This window comes from Astatotilapia calliptera, chromosome 2 (assembly GCF_964374335.1).
Source record: "Astatotilapia calliptera chromosome 2, fAstCal68.1, whole genome shotgun sequence".
NCBI lineage: Eukaryota > Metazoa > Chordata > Actinopteri > Cichliformes > Cichlidae > Astatotilapia > Astatotilapia calliptera.
In genome coordinates this window covers 9,299,874-9,317,900 of record NC_137423.1, presented here as the reverse complement: position 1 = coordinate 9,317,900, position 18,027 = coordinate 9,299,874, and the positions used below count along the sequence as shown (strand labels likewise).

The 18,027-nt window shown below is 45.0% G+C and overlaps 1 protein-coding gene across 1 annotated transcript; it reads right to left on the bottom strand.

Moving 5' to 3' along the window:
- Nucleotides 1–2,769: 2,769 nt before the first annotated feature.
- Nucleotides 2,770–11,446, bottom strand: rest (RE1-silencing transcription factor). Its single transcript, XM_026183960.2, has 6 exons — nucleotides 11,306–11,446; nucleotides 8,715–8,994; nucleotides 7,440–8,012; nucleotides 7,151–7,311; nucleotides 6,954–7,037; nucleotides 2,770–4,762 (listed from the first exon to the last, which is right to left on the bottom strand). Exons 2-6 carry the CDS (start codon nucleotides 8,957–8,959, stop codon nucleotides 2,907–2,909), a joined length of 2,919 nt encoding a protein of 972 aa, XP_026039745.1. The 5' UTR covers nucleotides 8,960–8,994; nucleotides 11,306–11,446; the 3' UTR covers nucleotides 2,770–2,906.
- Between the last annotated feature and the right edge of the window lie 6,581 nt (nucleotides 11,447–18,027).

Here is an 18,027-nt window from a genome sequence, read left to right as displayed (position 1 = left end):
GTTTTTCCTTTCCACTGTCACCAAGTGCTTGCTCATAAGGGGTCATTTGATTGTTGGGGTTATCTCGCTATTATTGCAGGGTCTTTATGCTTGTTGTTGTGATTTGGCACTATATAAATAAAATTTAATTTGTTTTAAATGTAAGGTGTAAAATCAGAGGTCTAGGTGGAAATACCCTCACATTAAATCTTTTTACTATTTAAACTCGTGTTCACAAAAATCTGTTGGGAAAACTGTTAATTTGGGGGGTTTTGGTGTTAGCTGGTCGTGATGCTTTGATTCCATTCTGTGCAAAAACACATCCATGTGTGATATTTTAAATGTTGTAAATATTTAAAGTCACACCAGATTTTCTTTGAAGTCTGATTTTTAGAAATAATGAGGCTTTTAATAGACTCCGAGCTCCGGTTAATTCTGAATATGTTCCAACTTTATTAAAAACGGGCAGACAGATGCTGAAGTTGCTGATAGTGTTTGGAAATCTTTATTTACAAAAAAGCAGAAGAAAGTACGTTACAGATTAAAGCTTTAATCGGTTAGTTTTTAGCTGAAGAGCGCACTCAAGCTACTCACAATAACATCAGACAGTTAGACAAACATTTCTAATTTGATTTAAACCTGACAGGAGAAGACGTTTCATCTTGTTAAACAGGCTGCAAACCTTTGTAAACGATAAAGTTGGTGTATTATCTGATCATTTTCATCACTCAGTTACTCTGATATTAAGCTGTACATGGGGCATGGTGGAGGCCAAGGTGCTCAAGTTGAGGCTTCAAGACGGAAACTAAAATACAAAGTCTGTAGAAGCAGGAAGAACCTTCTGATCGCAGTGTGAATTAGCAACAAAAGCGGTTTCGGGACTGACTGGACGGACTTTTTGGCTCACGTAAATGTAGTGTCCTCTGAACGCAGCCCCAAATAAATTTTGTTCCTTTCTTTAAAAAGATCATTTTCACCTTTCTGTCACAGTTCAGTTAGGCTTAGAGATGCCTGAGAGCAAGCACTGAGGGCAGTGCTTGCTCTGGAAGACTCGATGAGCCCCAATGGGCTTAATTACAGAAAAGATCAAATAACACCATCCTTATCGTTAAGTTACAGAAACTACACAAGCTGCTGCTGACACAAACCTTTACAAGCAGTAACTCATACACATGATGTCGTTTTCATTTGATAGTAATAAGCCTCTGTAATAATAACAGTCCTCGGATGACGATCACTCTGTACAGTTGGAAAGAAAACACTTTGGCGTCTCCACTAAATGAAAAATAACCCCCCAACCCCTAACCATTAATGGAATTTAATGTTTTACTACAGCTGGTGTAATAACCAGATCTTTAATCAAAGCATTCACAAACTGGTACCAGGGCCACACTAAGGGGAAAAGGGAATTTTGAGAATAAAATTCATCTTCCTGTTGGCGCCTCTATAATATGGGCTGTGCTGACAAATTTGCACAGTCTGGTGAAAAGTATCCGGAATTCAGCTATTCCAGTTAGGCACATTTGAGCAGACTCAAATAGCTGCTAATGCACAGATGCAAGAACATCAGTGGTCACAATAGTGAGAGGCCACCACAGGAAACGGTGAGACACTTAAAGTGTTTGATCCTGAAGGCGTGGGGCTCAGGTGCTATGTGGTTTGAAGCCTGCTCAACACACACACACACACACACACACACACACACACACACACACACACACACACACACACACACACACACACACACACACACACACACTTTTTTTGTGGAAGCACAAAATAATTGTGTGAGCAGGTTTTCATCCTTTCAAAAATCTGGTTATTTTAAGTAGACTTACTATTTAGTTTGGTTTTAATCAATCTTTTCCATAAAGTAGCCCTAACACTAGTCCCTAACACAAAAATAGCATATTCAGACCAAATGCAAAGTGAAGTTTAAGTGCAGCGTGATTACAAACAAAGTTTGGAAAAGGTTGTGAAGAACTGAACACAAATTCAACAGATTTGCTTTGAGCTGTGTTGATTTTCCTGCAGACTGTCCATTTACTTCAAGCCAGAAATGGAGGAAAAGCCAGCTGCTAAATGATAAGGAGAGTAATCTTAGGACTTCATTTGAATGTTACATGACTCCAGGTATTGGTGAGGTTTATTAAGAAGCAGTCATCCCACTGGCTATTAATATATGTGATTGTGAAAAGGTCCAAAAACAATCCAGCGACTCTGCTTCAGGTTTTGTTTGAACACACCAAAGGAGAAAAGCATTTTTCTGCAGACTTGAACCTTCAGACGACAAATATAAAAACAAATGAGAAGAAAAGCGCAACATTTCAACAGCTGATTGTCAAAGGCACTGAATGTTTTTTCTTTAAAAAAAAAAAAAGGGGGGGAAAAATTCCGCTTTTACACTAGAAAATCTTTCTTTTTTTCCCTACATGGAGACTTCACGACACTGACAGGTTTAAAAAGGTCTCCAGATGTTCTGTGGAGGTCATGAAAATTGATATGATGTTAAAATTCATTGTATGTGCAACAGCAGAGTTGAGGTGGACATGATCTGAGAGAGAGAAAAGCCAGTGTGTCGGCTCAAACTGACCCTACAGACCAGACCAGACCAGCATGTAAAAGTTCAAAAGGGTCTGAGCACCTAACATAGCCCCCGACGCCTCTTCCAGGACTCCACAGGAGGAGGCGGATTCTGGAAGACCTTCCAGAATCCTGGAAGTCTTCAAATCAGCAAAACAAGAGCAAATCTGGTGATAACTGAATAGAATCAGCTGCTAAATTTAAAGAGTTGGTGCTCGGACACCAAATGATGAGACATTTGTTCAGTTTATACGTTTGTGCAGTCTTATTTCACACAACTGGAGTGTCTGCACTTTAAAGCAGAGACGGGTCCTAAAGATGCACAGTGTGCTGGATACAACTCCTCATTTCTGGGAACTGCTGTCCATGTAGTAGACGTTCACCAGGTGGCGGTTCAAGTGGCGCCGATACTCCACCTCCAGGGGGAACGTGCGGTCGCAAAAGATGCACATGTGACTCTTTAGCTCAGTAGGAGTTGGGATCTCATCAGTGGGTGTTTCTGGGTCATTGGACATCTTAGTCGACCCGGCGCCGTTGCCATTGAGGCCGGAGTCGTCGCTGCCCTCGGAGGCGCTGTCGCTGATGTCACTCCCTCCTTCGTGGCTGCTGTGGATGCCCTCGTCATCCTCGGGCTCGGTGGGTTTGCTTCGCTGCCCAGGGAGCACCAGAGAAGGTGGTGACTTGGGTTTTAGGAATGTTGGCGCAGGTTGTTCTTCAGCAGGAGAAGGCGTGTCCTCACCGGAGCTGCAGGTGGGTGAAATGTCCGTCTTCTTAGAGTGTTTGTTTGGAGTCTTTTCTGGCTCTGGTGGAGCATGTGTACTTGCGGTGGTTCTTGCTGCAGGGCTGTGTTCTGTTGGGTCGCTGTGAGCGGTTTCCTTTGAGTTGTCCAGATGAGAAGAAACTTTCTGAGCCTCTGAGCATGGACTGTTGATTGAAGTTGCTCGACCCTCTGCTGGCTCCACAGCAGGCTGAGGGGTGGGGGCTTTCTTGTTGGAGCTCCTCGTCTTCTTCTGCTTTGCTGGTATTGCCCCATTGGACTTGTGTGCTGTCAGACTGGACTCAGTAACCTTACTGGTGTTTTGTGAGGCAGGTTTAGACTGAACATCCTCCACAGCTGAGGCTTTCACCCTCCTGGTCTTGGATGGAGTGCAGGGCTTGCTGGAAAGATCTAAAGCCTCCACAGCTCTCCTCTTTAATGCCTTTTCCTTGACTACCTTTTCCTTCTGACCTTTCTCTGGACACTTGTGTTTCTGTGGAGCTTGTTTGACGTGCTCTGCAGTCTTCTCAGACTTCTTTGTTCCAGACTTTCTGGCTTTGCTGGCATTTTTGCTGTCATTCTTCTGATTTTCTTTCTCTTTCTCAGGCATCCCTTTTTGTTCCTCTTTGTGCAGCTTCTGCCTGGCTGATCTTGCCTCCTCTGGCCTTTGTTGGTCAGATTTCTCTCTCTCTGCTGGGTCTTTCTGGGTTATGCGTGCTTCTGCTTGGTTCTGAACAGCTACTTTCTCTGTTGCAAGCTTCTTGGCTCGTCTCTTCACTTTGTTCTCTAAACTTTCTGTCTCCATCTGTATTTCTTTAACAGATGCGTTCTCCACCGGACTCTCAGTGACCTTCTCGACCTTCTTCTGTCTTGTGATCTTTTTCTCTGGTTCCACTTTGTCCTTCGCTTTTGGCAGTTTCTCAGATGTGATGGTTGATTTCTTCTGAACCTTGCCAGGTGTTTCGGTCTGTACCGATTGGCCAGTGCTGGGCCGAGTGTTCTTTCTGATTGACAGATTGATAGGACTCGACTCCTCCTCCCCGTTGTCCATGTCCAGGTCTTCCTCAATGCTGGATGAATCATCAAGCTTATTTGCTCCAGAGTCTGACTTTTCCTCTGCACTCTCGGGACCTGGTTTCTTGACTCGCAGCTTGACTTTGGAAACATCCAGGGCAACATTGCAGCCAGAGTGCCTAGACTTGATGTGATACTGCAGGTTGCATTTCTTGGAGGCAGCATACTTGCAGAGGGGACAGAGAAACTGCCGAGGATTGAGGTGGAGTTCAACATGCTTCTTGTAGTTGCTGCGATCAGCGGTCTTGTACTCACAGTAGGGGCAGGAAAGAGGTTTGGGACCATTGTGGACCTGTCGAGCATGTCGAGTCACCTCGTGTTGGTTGGCTGCCAGGTAGGTACAGCTCTCGCACTTGAAAGGACGCTCACCTGCACACAAGAAAGTGAGGTGTTACACCCTTGCAGTGAAGGCAGTAGGATATAGAAAAGCTTCATGCAGCAGGTGAGTCTGATACTTGAGGATCTATATACGTCAGTAGACTGATTCCTTATGTTTGTCTGTAACTGCTATATGTCTGTATTCACAACCCTGAGGTCCCTTTCTTAACCATAAAGAACAAAAAACACACCATGCACAAGTCTGACTCATCTCTAGTTCAAAGTAATCTCCTTGTGCACCTGTGGACAACTTCCCATTGTGGCTGCTGTTTTTTGAATGAGCTCCATGGTGAAATCGAGCAAACTAGCTTCCAAACATCAACTTCGGTTTAAAGTGGCCACCTTTCAGGCCAAAGATCATCACTGCTGAAGTTGAACGGTCTCCAGCTGGAGCCCATAGACCAAACATTTATCCAACGGTGTGAGGGAGGGCAATTACTGCTGACCAAACCAACAAAACTTTACCATCCTACCCTCCTCACAGAATTTGGTTACGTGGAGATTGGTCAAATTGCTGTTAATGTGCTTTTTGCTTTTTATAGGTGGAGTTTTTATTTAACCTTTTCTCAGCAAATCTATAAATTGTATCTTGTTTAGTAAAATCTGCAAAATTATTACTTTCAAATCATTCAGGTTTATTCGTGTATTCGATGGAAGCCAAAAAACTGAAACAGGATCGTTCATGCAGGAGTTTGAGGATCACAGAAGAGCAGATAAAACTGAAACCACTTAATCAGAGGCCGTTTTCTGACCCCGCTGATATGTTTTCAGATTCATCTGCTCTTCGGTGTGAATGCCCCACAGAGCAACACAACACAACACAACACAGGAGGTGGTAGCATATAGTTCTGCTGTTACCATGTTAGTCCAACAGCGACAGCTTCAGTGAGAGCAACACAAACAGAAATGTTCAGAGTGAGTCAGAGGAACAAAAACAGAGCGAAAACATCAGTGATATTAATTCTACTTAGTCCTATCATATATCACTAATATCACCATGCTACATCTACTAAAGTACAGCAGTGTGAGCACTAAAACTACTGTAATACTAATACTTTAACAATTTTACTCTCGGGTCTTGAATATTCAACTATGAGCTAGATAAGAAAGAAAGGTACATTTCAGAATCTAGACCAAGGGTGTCAAACTCGGCCGTATTTTATAAATATGGGACAATCCTGCTTTCAAGGGACAAGAAACTACTACTACTAGGGCTGCACGATTAATCGTTAGAAAATCGCGATCTCGATTCATACTTATGTGCGATCTCATTTCCAAATGACAACGATTAAAAAAAAAAAAAAAAAAAGACGACGACGATTGTACCGCATTTTGATCCGGGACGCACTCTGCATGAAAACAAGCGCTCACTCTTCCTGCTCAACAAATGACAAGGGCGGAGCCTTATACCACGTGATACAGAAGCTGTGCCGTGTGAGTTAGCAGGGAAAAAACAACGGAGAGCACGTCAGGGATGACAAGAAAGTGACAGGAGAAAATCCGTTCTGGTCAACCACCCAAACACCAATAACGGGAACCTTATACAGCGCTTCCCTATACACGTCGAACTCAAAGAAATTATGGAGGCTATCACTTATCACCTGACCAAAGATATGGCTCCCATCAACACTGTGCAAAACGAGGGATTTAGGAAAATGATCAACACCCTAGACAAACGCTACACAGTGCCGTCCCGCAACTATTTTTCTATCGTTGCACTACTTGCTCTATACACGCAGTGTCGAGCAACGGTGGAGACGGAATTTCAAGCAGTTCAACATTTTGCAGCAACAACAAAACGTGAGACATTTGTTGTTTTTATGGTTATTTATTGTTTTTATGTTCAGTCTCAACTGTTACGAAGTTGATGTGCAGTTAATAAGTGCAATAAATATTTATACTGGAAAAGAAAATCGTGAGAGAATCGTGATCTCAATTCTAAGCCAAAAAATCATGATTCTCATTTTATGCAAAATCGTGCAGCCCTAACTACTACTACTGCCCTGACAAACTGCCCGGGTCTTTACGCCATCTGCTTAATCCTGGAACAAGTGCCAAACAAAGAGAGCAAACCACTCACTCTGGCTGGCTAAGAGAAACATCGAGCAGTGTTGTACAACTGATTTAACAGTTTACTATTCAACTCTCCAACTGATTTATTAGCCTCTACAGTTAGTTTTACCTGAGTGAGTCCTCATGTGTCGGGTCAGGTGGGTCTTCTGTGAGCTTGAGTAGTCGCAGTATGGACACTGGAATGGGCGAACACCTGAAATAGACAGAAAATAACACTGAGGTCCCACGACTACCTACATACAGACACTTTTAGTGCCTAAAAGACTTCAGACAGGCAAAAGACAGAAACGCAGAGGGTCGTCGTACCAGTGTGAGTCCGAATGTGTTGGATATAGTTGCTCTTGCGGTCAGAGAAGTAGGAGCACTGGCTGCAGGTGTGCAGTTTGCTGGGGAAGTGATTCCTTAGATGTTTCCTCCAGTGGTACTGACTGACGGTGGTGTATGGACACAGAGTACACTTAAACACCCTGCAGAGACACAGCGGCAGCACACACTCGTTACTCAGGTCGGTAAAAAAACTGGTCATTATTTTTCCTGCAAAATGCTGGTATATGGAGGCAAAGTGTGTGTGTCAGTGCACAAGTGCAGGTCTTACCTGTGGTCTTCACCCTCCTTGTTGTGGTGTTTCAGGTGGGCGATATAGTGGTCGTATCGGTTGGTGTTGTAGCCGCAGCGCTCGCACCTGATCAGCCCTTTGATGTCATCTGCATTGGCTGCCACCTCCCCGCCGCTCTCGGCCTCACCACCTGCCGGGTCCTCGGGTGCTTCCGCCTCCTTTGCCTTGGTCTTGCTCCTCCCCTCCACCCGGTTCACCACCATCATCTTGCTGATACTGTGGGTGCTTAGATGATCCACAAACTCCTGCTCATTTTCCGCCTGGAAGTGACATGGTTTGCAGAGGAACGGTTTCTTCTTCTTCGTGCTCTCCGTCACAGCAGGCGGGGTCTCTTTGCGTTTGGCACCCTGGGGAGGTGGTGTTTTAGTGGTGGTGGCGGAGGAGGAGCAGGGCTGAGGCGGGCAGGACAGATCTTCAGCTTTGTCTTCCTCATCCTTGTTCTCATTCTCCTCTGTCCTGTTTCCAACAACCACAGCACGGATACCTGGGCCCAGAGTCTCGGGATACTTCTCAATACCGGCATCTCTCTGATTCTGGTTCTCGTAGCCATACCTGATCGCACACACAGGTGAGTTAGTGGCCAGATGAAACAGGTATCTGCAATATTACTATCAGGTTCTATAGAGCAGGTCTTTCTTTTATTATCAGTAATATCTCAATCAGAAAATCTAGAGCATGCTTTAAAATATTTTGCCTGCTGTGGGCATCCTTTGCACAAACGAGGGAATTCCTCGCAATACGCACTCACAGTTAAGCTGAAATCAAACCAAACTACCCACACTAAGTGCTGCTGGAAAGGGAAAATGACTACAAAAGCAACAACTCATTCTTCATGACAGCAAAAAAGGCAGATAACTCGCTTCTGAACTGGGAGCACATGGGAGCTTCACGGGCTGTCCTCAACTGGAATATGTAACGCCTTTTGCAACTTCACAGGGAAACATAAAACATTTATAGATCTTAGCTTCCTTCATTTTAAATCCAGACTTTTTAATGACCTGCGGGAACCCTGTGTGTGTAATCATGTTTGACCAAACGCAATCTCAACAGAAAAAAAGTGTGATTATGATTTCTGCCATTCAGAGGAGCTGTCGCTGAAGGTTTTTTCTCTTAATGGCAAATATAGAAACGGCTGGATGTTTCCAGGAATAGCAAACAACCCATGAGTTAAAAAATAGTTCCAATGTTTGTTTAAAGTTTCCCTTGGTTAATATGGGGGTCAAGCCAAGGTCGGACTCGTTCTCACTTCCTCACCTGACCACACTCTCGTCCTCGCTGTCCGAGTAGCTGCCTCCCACGGTCTTCAGCTCCATCATCTCCTTCTCACCATCACAGCCACCGCTGCTCTCCCCGGCTGTCACCGCTGCCACGTTTGCCAGCATCACCAACTGAGGGGCGGGCAGCGTGTTCCTGGGCATGTCGCTGAGATTCTGCCCATCCTCCATCAGAGGAACACCCACGGGGAACATATCGAGTGAGAACACAGGCTGAACTGCCATGTGGAGTTCAGCGCTTCACCTAGACACACGGAAAGCTGCAGGGACAACGACACGGGAGGAATGTTTTTAATAACTGCGACCTCAGAATCATAACCACATATATGTTTCTGGTTATTTTTTCCTTTAACTTATGTGTAACACTGAACATGAAGAGTTCTAAATCCTCTCTGCCTAAGACGGACCACAGATAACAGTTTTTCTCATGTAGGATTTGAGCACAATCTACTTAATAATGTCCATAATTACAGATAAATGCAAATCTGCAAATCCACACAAGCTCATGGCCCTCATTTCTGAATATTTGAGTGGAACCGTTCCTACCCTGTGCAAAAAAATAATCTACAAAACATGTGGACCGGCTTGTTTTCGCATGTTACTAAATCAGACTCATTCTGAACCAGCAGGCTTGTGCAATCTGCATACTGCCACTACTTCTCTATCACTCCTCTAGTTTACCTCCAGTTGAAGCAGAAGTGGTGACGATGTTTTAAGAGAGAAACCTGCATCGCTAAGGCAAGAAAAAAAAAGGGGGGAAGCGAGGTTCCACTTGATCACTTTCACTTTGGCTTTAGAACTAAAGAAACTCTTGGATGAGACGTGAAACGTTTTCAAGAAATTTAAATAAGTCCACTTGCCTTCTTATAAAGCTTCCTAGGCTAACATGACCTGGATGACTGAGACATTATGGTTTGTTTGGGGGATTTTTGCAAACTGTAGATGATGACCAAAGGGCAATAATAACGACAATAGTTTTATTATTGTTATTAGCAGCAGTTTTCTATTTAAAGACTTGTGCTTTTTCCTAAGAAAAGGGCCACTATTTGTTCTCATGCTGTTACATCTAAGTTTGAGGGTAGAGTACGAACACAGTCAGGTATAAAATTACTGATAAATCACTGGCTTGTGTGTAAATTTTTCTTACTCACAATTTACGCAGTGCATTTGCACAGCGTACTCCTACGTGGAATAAAATGTGTCACAGAAACAGTGTTTGTCTTAACTTTTAAAAAATGTATTCTTTTCCTAGTATTACTAAAACTTTTTAAAAATATTTGTAATACTTGGACTGTATGATACATTTTACTGATACAATGTGTGTTTTTAACTTATTGTAAAAAAAATAAAAAATAAAAATGGGACTTCATTTTATTTTATTTTGTTTAAAATATTTTTCATAGTAAAAAAGCGATTCGTTGGTCATGTTAGTCGCTTAAATAGCTTGGTCACTTGCGGCTTAGGTCTTTTTAATTTACCAATTTTAAATATTAGCGCTTATTACTAATTAATGAGCCTCCCGGGAGATGAATTTGCCTATTATAAAAAAAGAGGAAGTCATTACAGGGTAATTTTCCTTCCTCTCAGAATAAACATCCTGCAGTAAAGATGCTGAAATAACAACTGAAAACTTTCACTGCATCGCTTTGTCGGCCATTTTGAAAGCAGCACCACGGCTCAGTCGACAGCGCCACACAGAAGTCCCTCTGGAAAAACACCAAGTTTAGAGGACCATCCCGCGGGGAAGGAGGCCGCCTGGCAGCTACTTAAACCCCACATCTCACCAACTAAAGGTCAAAGTTATTCAGCAGAAAATAAGCCGAATTTATGGTGGAAAAACAGAAGTGAAAAAAACCTAAAACTCTGCCACATAAAAACACAAATACCTCCATAAATCTGTCGACATCGAATTAGCAGTGGTGGAAGTAAACTTGTTCAGCTGATTTGGATCAAGTTAAATAAGGTCAGAGTGGACAAAAGAAGGAGGTTTTAAGTGAAGGATTAAAAAGTGAAAGTCCAACAATCTGCCCAGATTTAGGATGTCTGGGGACTAACAACATCAGGAACTATTTTCTGTAGAAAAAAAAATCTCACTCACGATTTTTTTTCCTGAGACGTTTGATTAAATCACTTTTAACTTGAACCCATGAGATTATATTTTACTCGTGTAAAAATGGTAGCTGTAAAGCTGCCGTTGTAATTTACAGCCACCATTTCAGATCCTTACGGAGTTTCACCAAACTTCGTTTGCGGAAGCGCACAAGTCGAATCAAACAGCGACATTTTACTGCGGCACTTCGGAGTCGGTCTAAAGTGTTACAGGAGCTTTTCCAGCTGTTTTTCAGCGGCGAATCTGCAGCTGGCAGCCGGGAGAATGTGGGGAAAGTGTGGGTCGATGTGTTAGAGTGTTAGCCATGGTCCTGATCAGCCCCGGACAGCGCCTTCTTCACCGCCTCACCGCCTCCATTTTCCCAAACTGACTTCAACTTTGCAGCCGCTCCGCTCCGACAAAAACCCCGCACAGATGCGCTTTCAGCCCGACACTTCCCGCCCTGCAGCCTGGACACTCACCGGCTCCTCACGTCCGAACTCTACGAAACTTTTCCTGGACTTCTGCTTCTGTTTGTAGTTTTTCTTTCTCCCTTCGACGAACAGCGCACGGAGAAAAGTGAACACAACTTTCCGCACATTCCTCCACAGCGACGCACGACCGTGACGTCAGCACGTCGTTCACACAGCGCGAGGAGGTGTGGAAATCAGTTCCCAATCTTTTATTTTAAAGTAACCGTATTATTTATTTATTTATTTATTTATTTATTTATTAAATAGCATAATTCATTAATTTTATTCACTTTATTTCGATTATTGTACCTGATACATCCAGTTGATTTAATTTTTTTTATATAAAATGTCACAGTTACCTACAAAGATGACTTTTCCCTCATACAGAACAATAAAGACAGTTTTTTTGTTTTGCTTTTTAATTGAAAACAAAAAGTTATACTCTGTTGTTTCAGTGTTGTGCCAAAAAGTAGCCTTGTATTGTTATGGAACTCTTGTGCTTGCTACACCAAATAGCCAGTTCCTGTTAAAAAAAAAAAAAAAGGAAGAAAGAAAGAAAGAAAGAAAGAAAGAAAGAAAGAAAGAAAGAAAGAAAGAAAGAAAGAAAGAAAATGGGAGACTATAGAAATGTCTGTCTCCTAAACAGCTAATGCAGTGCTCTTGTTAAACTCTTTGAATTAAAGCTGAAAGTCTGTGCCTCAATCACATCTTGTTTTTTGTTTGTTTGTTTGTTATTTTATTTTAAATCCACTGTGGTGTGGACAGAGACAAAATCACAAAATATGTTGCTTCCCCAAATTCTTTGGACATAACTGTACATAGTCCTCACCCTCACCTGACCGTGAAATTTATACAAATTGTAAAACCTCCATACACACCTATCGTTCAACTAGATTATCCCATTATTGATGAAAGTATATGAATCAGTATAATAAAGGGTTAAAAATGCTCACACCACTGATTTCTCAGAATCATTTTTGTTTCAGTCAATCAGGTTTGATTCCTTATTGAATGATTTTAAACACAAAATTAACATCTGAGTATATCAAAACAGTGCTTACAGACTGGCAAAAGCAAAGGAAAAGGCAGATAGTGAATTTTATAGGAGGTCGGATACTAAGGCATGAGAAAAGAACTTGTATCAACTGGCTAGGCAGAGATATCAAACTGTAAAGGATGTGCAACAGGTTAGGGTGATTAAGGGCAGAGATGGAAGTGTACTAGCACTCAAAATGAGTACTTTGAGTGGAGGATGGATGGTGGAAAGAGTGAATCAGGAAGAGCTGATGATTCGTAGGGAGGAAATGAGGGTAGCTATGATGAGGACAAAGAGTGGAAAGGCAGATGGTCCAGATGACATACCAGGAAATGTCTCGGAGAGAGGGCAGTGGACCTTTTGATCAGATTGTTTAACACAATGAGAGTAGGGAACAGCTGGAAAAGAGCCCGGAGAGGCGAAGGCGTGCTTTGGAGAGGATGACTGAGAAATGGAATAGAAGTGCGTTGGTACCTATTTTCAAGAACAAGGTTCTCAGAGTTTAACAAGAGCAGTGAGCAGTATTCAGTGATACAGGAAACATCAGGGTAACAAGACACAGCTAATTCAAAAAGATGATACCTGGGCATCATTACTGGAAACAAGTGACAGGAGTTACAAAACAAAATACAAACCTTATTTATTTAGATTTTTCTAAAAGGATCTTGGAGCAGTTACCACTTAAAAAAAGGAATGAGAATGAGGAGAGAAAGTGGGGGTTTGGTACCTCTGGGCCTCCATCTGGAGCCTGCCTAACATTAAAAGTTTCATCCACAGTGAGAAACAACCAGCAGCTTACTTACAGGTATTATCACTTCTCCTTCAGTTTGCACAGACGACAGAGCAAAGACTGCCGGCCGAGGAAGACTGCAGGTGCTGCTAAACGCTTCTGGAAAAACATAACGAAACTGATTCCAAGTCCAGCATAAACTTTTAAATTTATGGATGGATACTTGATTTCTTTTTTGCCAGGCAAAAAGCTGTATTGAACATATTGTAACAACAACACAGGCTGACCAAATACAATGATCCATAAATATAAATATGAAAAATAAATATGTCAATAAATAAAAATTATACAAAAAGAAAAGAGAAAAAAGAAAAAAGGCACACACACATATTAAATTTAAATTACTAAGTAATGAGAGTAATTTATAGACTGATCCATTTTGAACTGCTTTCAGAGACTTACTAAACAGGTTTAGATCATTCGTCCAGAATCTGCATTTGTGAATGAAATATTTTCCAATTAAAATTACATTGTTAAGTTCAATTCACGGAGAATCTCCGTGAATCGCTACCTTATTGTGTTCCCAGGGATCCCAGGGGCTATGCTGTCTGGGCGCTTTTGCCCCCTGGTAGGGTCTCCCATGGCAAATTGGCCCTGGGTGAGGGACCAGACAAAGAGCGATTCAGAAGACCCTTATGAAGAAAAAAAAATAGGGTTACCGGGGCCCCGCCCTGGAGCCAGGCCCAGGGAGGGTGCCCGAGGGTGAACGTCTGGTGGCCGAGGCTTAGTCCATGGGGCCCGGCCGGGCACAGCCCGAAAAGGGGACATGGGCCCATCCTCCCGCAGGCCCACCACCCGCAGGAGGCGCCATAGGGGTCGGGTGCATTGTGTGCCCGGCGGCGGCCAGGAGCGGAGGCCCTGGCGGACTGATCCCTGGCTGCCAAGACTGGCAATAGGGACATGGAATGTCACCTCTCTGGTGGGGAAGGAGCCCGAGTTAGTGCGTGAGGTTGAGAGGTACCGGCTAGATATAGTCGGGCTCACCTCTATGCATGGCTTGGGCTCTGGAACCAGTCTCCTGGATAGGGGCTGGACTCTGTCTCAGTCTGGAGTTGCCCCTGGTGAGAGGCGGCGGGCTGGGGTGGGTATTCTAATATCCCCTCGGCTTGCTGCCGGTACGTTGGGGTTTTCCCGGTGGATGAGAGGGTTTGTTCCCTGCGCCTTAGGGTCGGGGAACGGGTCCTGACTGTCATCTGCGCTTATGCACCGAGTGGCAGTTCAGAGTACCCAGCCTTCTTAGAGTTCCTGGGTGGTGTGCTGGAAGGTGCTCCACCTGGAGACTCTGTTGTCCTGCTGGCAGACTTCAATGCTCACGTGGGTAACGACAGCGAGACCTGGAGGGGCCTGATTGGGAGGAACAGCCTCCCTTATCTGAACCGGAGCGGTGTTTTGTTATTGGACTTCTGTGCAAATCACAGTTTGGCCATAACAAACACCTTGTTCGAACATAAGAGTGTCCATAAGTGCACATTGCACCAGGACGCTCTAGGCCAGGGGTGCCCAATCCCAGTCCTCGAGAGCTACCGTCCTGCAGCTTTTAGATGCATCCCTACTCCAACACAGCTGAATCAAATGGTTTGGTTACCTCTTCAGGATGCCATAGTGTTTGGCAAAGGCCTGATAACAAGCCATTCATTTGATTCAGCTGTGTTGGAGTAGGGATGCATCTAAAAGCTGCAGGATAGTAGCTCTCGAGGACTGGGATTGGGCAGCCCTGCTCTAGGCCGTAGGTCGATGATCGATTTTGTAATCGTATCACCAGACCTGCGACCATATGTTCTGGACACTCAGGTAAAGAGAGGGGCTGAGCTGTCAACTGATCACCACCTGGTGGTGAGTTGGATCAGGTGGCGGGGGAGGACGCTGGACCGACCCGGTGCACCTAAACGCGTAGTGAGGGTGTGCTGGGAACGTCTAGCAGAGGCCCCAGTCCGCGAGATCTTCAATGCACACCTCTGGCAGAGCTTCAACAGCATTCCGAGGGAGACTGGGGACATTGAGTCCGAATGGACCATGTTCAGCGTCTCCATTGCCGAAGCTGCTGCATTGAGCTGTGGCCGCAAGGTGGTTGGTGCCTGCCGTGGTGGTAATCCCCGAACCAAATGGTGGACACCAGAGGTGAAGGGAGCCACCAGGCTGATGAAGGAGTCCTATCGGGCTTGGTTAGCCTGTGGGACTCCGGAGGCAGCCGACAGGTATCGACAGGCCAAGCGGAATGCGGCTCGGGCAGTGGCTGAAGCAAAAACTCGGGTGTGGGAGGAGTTCAGAGAGGCCATAGAAAACGACTTTCAGACTGCCTCGAAGCGATTCTGGCAAACCGTCAGGCGTCTCAGGAGGGGAAAGCGGTGCTCTACCTGCACTGTGTATAGTGCTGGCGGAGCGCTGCTGACTTTGACTGAGAAAATTGTCAGGCGGTGGAAAGAATACTTCGAGGACCTCCTTAATCCCACTGACACATCTTCCGAGGAGGAAGCAGAGTCTGGGGATGAGGGGAATGACCCGCCAATTTCTGGGGGCGAGGTCACTGAGGCAGTTAAACAACTCCTTGGTGGCAGAGCCCCTGGTGTTGATGAGGTCCGCCCCAAGTTCCTGAAGGCTCTGGACGTTGTAGGGCTGTCCTGGTTGACACGCCTCTACAATGTTGCGTGGAGATCAGGGGTAGTACCCCTGGACTGGCAGACCGGGGTGGTGGTCCCCATCTTTAAGAAGGGGGACCGGAGGGTGTGTTCCAACTACAGGGGGATCACACTCCTCAGCCTCCCTGGGAAAGTCTATGCCAGGGTGCTGGAAAGGAGAGTATATCCGCTAGTCGAACCTCAGATACAAGAGGAACAATGCGGTTTTCGTCCTGGTCGCGGAACACTGGACCAGCTCTTTATCCTCTCAAGGACACTTGAGAGTGCATGGGAGTTTGCCCAACCAGTCTACATGTGTTTTGTGGCCTTGGAAAAGGCATTCGGCCGTGTCCCTCGGGGTGTCCTGTGGGAGGTGCTGTGGGAGTATGGGGTGTCTGTGGGAGGTGCTGTGGGAGTATGGGGTGTCTGGCCCATTACTATGGGCCATTCGATCCCTATACAACCGTTGCAAGAGCTTGGTTCACATTGCCGACAATAAGTCGGACTCATTCCCGGTAGGTGATGGGCTCCGCCAGGGCTGCCCTTTGTCACCGATTCTGTTCTTTAGGCTGTTAGCCTGTACGTTAGCCTGTTATTGGACTCATCTCGGACGGGGATGAGTCTGCCTACAGGAGGGAGGTTGAACGTCTGGTGTCCTGGTGCAGCCACAACAACCTGGTGCTGAATGCCCAGAAGACAGTGGAGATTATTGTGGACTTCAGGAAGCACACAGCCCCACCCCCCCTGTGTTCACTGCATCATTCCATGTTTGGAACTGATCACCACCTGCACTCATGTATATATCTATCTACTTAGCACTTTTAATTCTTATTTTTATTTTTATGTCTATTTAAGCGTTATATGACAGTATGTTTGCACTAAGTACCGCAGCAATTTCCTAATGTTGTAAACCTGCTCAACATTTGACAATAAAACCCTTTCTGATTCTGATTCTGTTCAGAATTTTTATGGACAGGATTTCTAGGCGCAGCCAAGTGGCGGAGGGTTTTCACTTCGGTGGCCTCGGAATCTCATCTCTGATTTTCGCGGATGATGTGGTTCTGTTGGCTTCATCGGGTGAGGGCCTCCAGCTTGCACTAGAACGGTTCGCAGCCGAGTGTGAAGCAGCGGGAATGAGGATCAGCACCTCCAAATCTGAGGCCATGGTTCTCAGCCGGAAAAGGGTGGAGTGCCCACTCCCGGGTCGGGGATGAGTTCCTGCCCCAAGTGGAGGAGTTCAAGTATCTCAGGTTCTTGTTCGCGAGCGATGGGAGAAGGGATCGGGAAATCGACAGATGGATTGGTGCTGCAGCTGCAGTAATGCGGAGGCTGCACCGGTCCGTCGTGGTGAAGAGGGAGCTGAGTGTAAAAGCAAAGCTCGCAATTTACCGGTCGATCTACGTCCCTACCCTCACCTCTGGCCACGAGCTGTGGGTAGTGACCGAAATGAGCTTCCTCCGAAGGGTGGCTGGCCTCTCCCTTAGAGATAGGGTGAGAAGTTCGGCCATCCGGGAGGGGCTCAGAGTAGAGAAGCTGCTCCTCCACATCGAAAGGAGCCAGCGGGCCAGCGGGCATCTGATAAGGATGCCAGGAGGCATCCTTATCAGATGCCCTCAGGAGGTGTTCTGGGCATGTCCCACTGGGAGGAGGCCCCGGGGCAGACCCAGGACACGCTGGAGAGAGTATATCTCTCGGCTGGCCTGGGAACGCCTTGGTGTTCCCCCGGATAAGCTGGAGGAGGTGGCTGGGGAGAGGGAGGTCTGGGCTTCTCTGCTTAGGCTGCTGTCCCCGCGACCCAGCCCCGGATAAAGCGGATGAAGATGGATGGATGGATTGTTGAGCAAATTTCTGCTTTTCTATTCTGGCCTGCAACCAATCCAAAAGGACTGTATTGTTTTACACTGAATTTTTCTGACTCACTGTTACAAAAATACAGTGATTTACCTGTTCTTTAAATCTTAGTGTAATAAAATCATTAACTGGATAAATTTCATTTAAAATGGTTTAAAATGTTGTCTCCAAATTTTGGTTATCTGATCTGATAGAGATAAAAATATCTTATAAAGATATAGTGTCTTTTAACCTGATTAGTATAATTTTTTTAGCATTAAATGTAATATTTTCATTGTGGCGCAGATCAGGATCTTTGAAATCTCTGAGTGCTGCAGATCTTCGCTAAAGTTTGAGAGAGTGGGACTGTTTTATCAACTTTTTATAGATTTTTGGATTAAAGCGAAGACTGAATTTAAAACAAAGTTCTTGACACGGCCAGACACCACCAATATCATTC

Bases quoted from the DNA above. Each gene is read 5' to 3' on its own strand.
- rest (XM_026183960.2), bottom strand. From the start codon at position 8,959: ATGGCAGTTCAGCCTGTGTTCTCACTCGATATGTTCCCCGTGGGTGTT. The intron at 7,312-7,439 runs GTAAGACCTGCA...GTGTCTCTGCAG, and splicing joins AAGGAGGGTGAAGACCACAG to GGTGTTTAAGTGTACTCTGT. The intron at 4,763-6,953 runs GTAAAACTAACT...TCTTGTGTGCAG, and splicing joins ACACATGAGGACTCACTCAG to GTGAGCGTCCTTTCAAGTGC.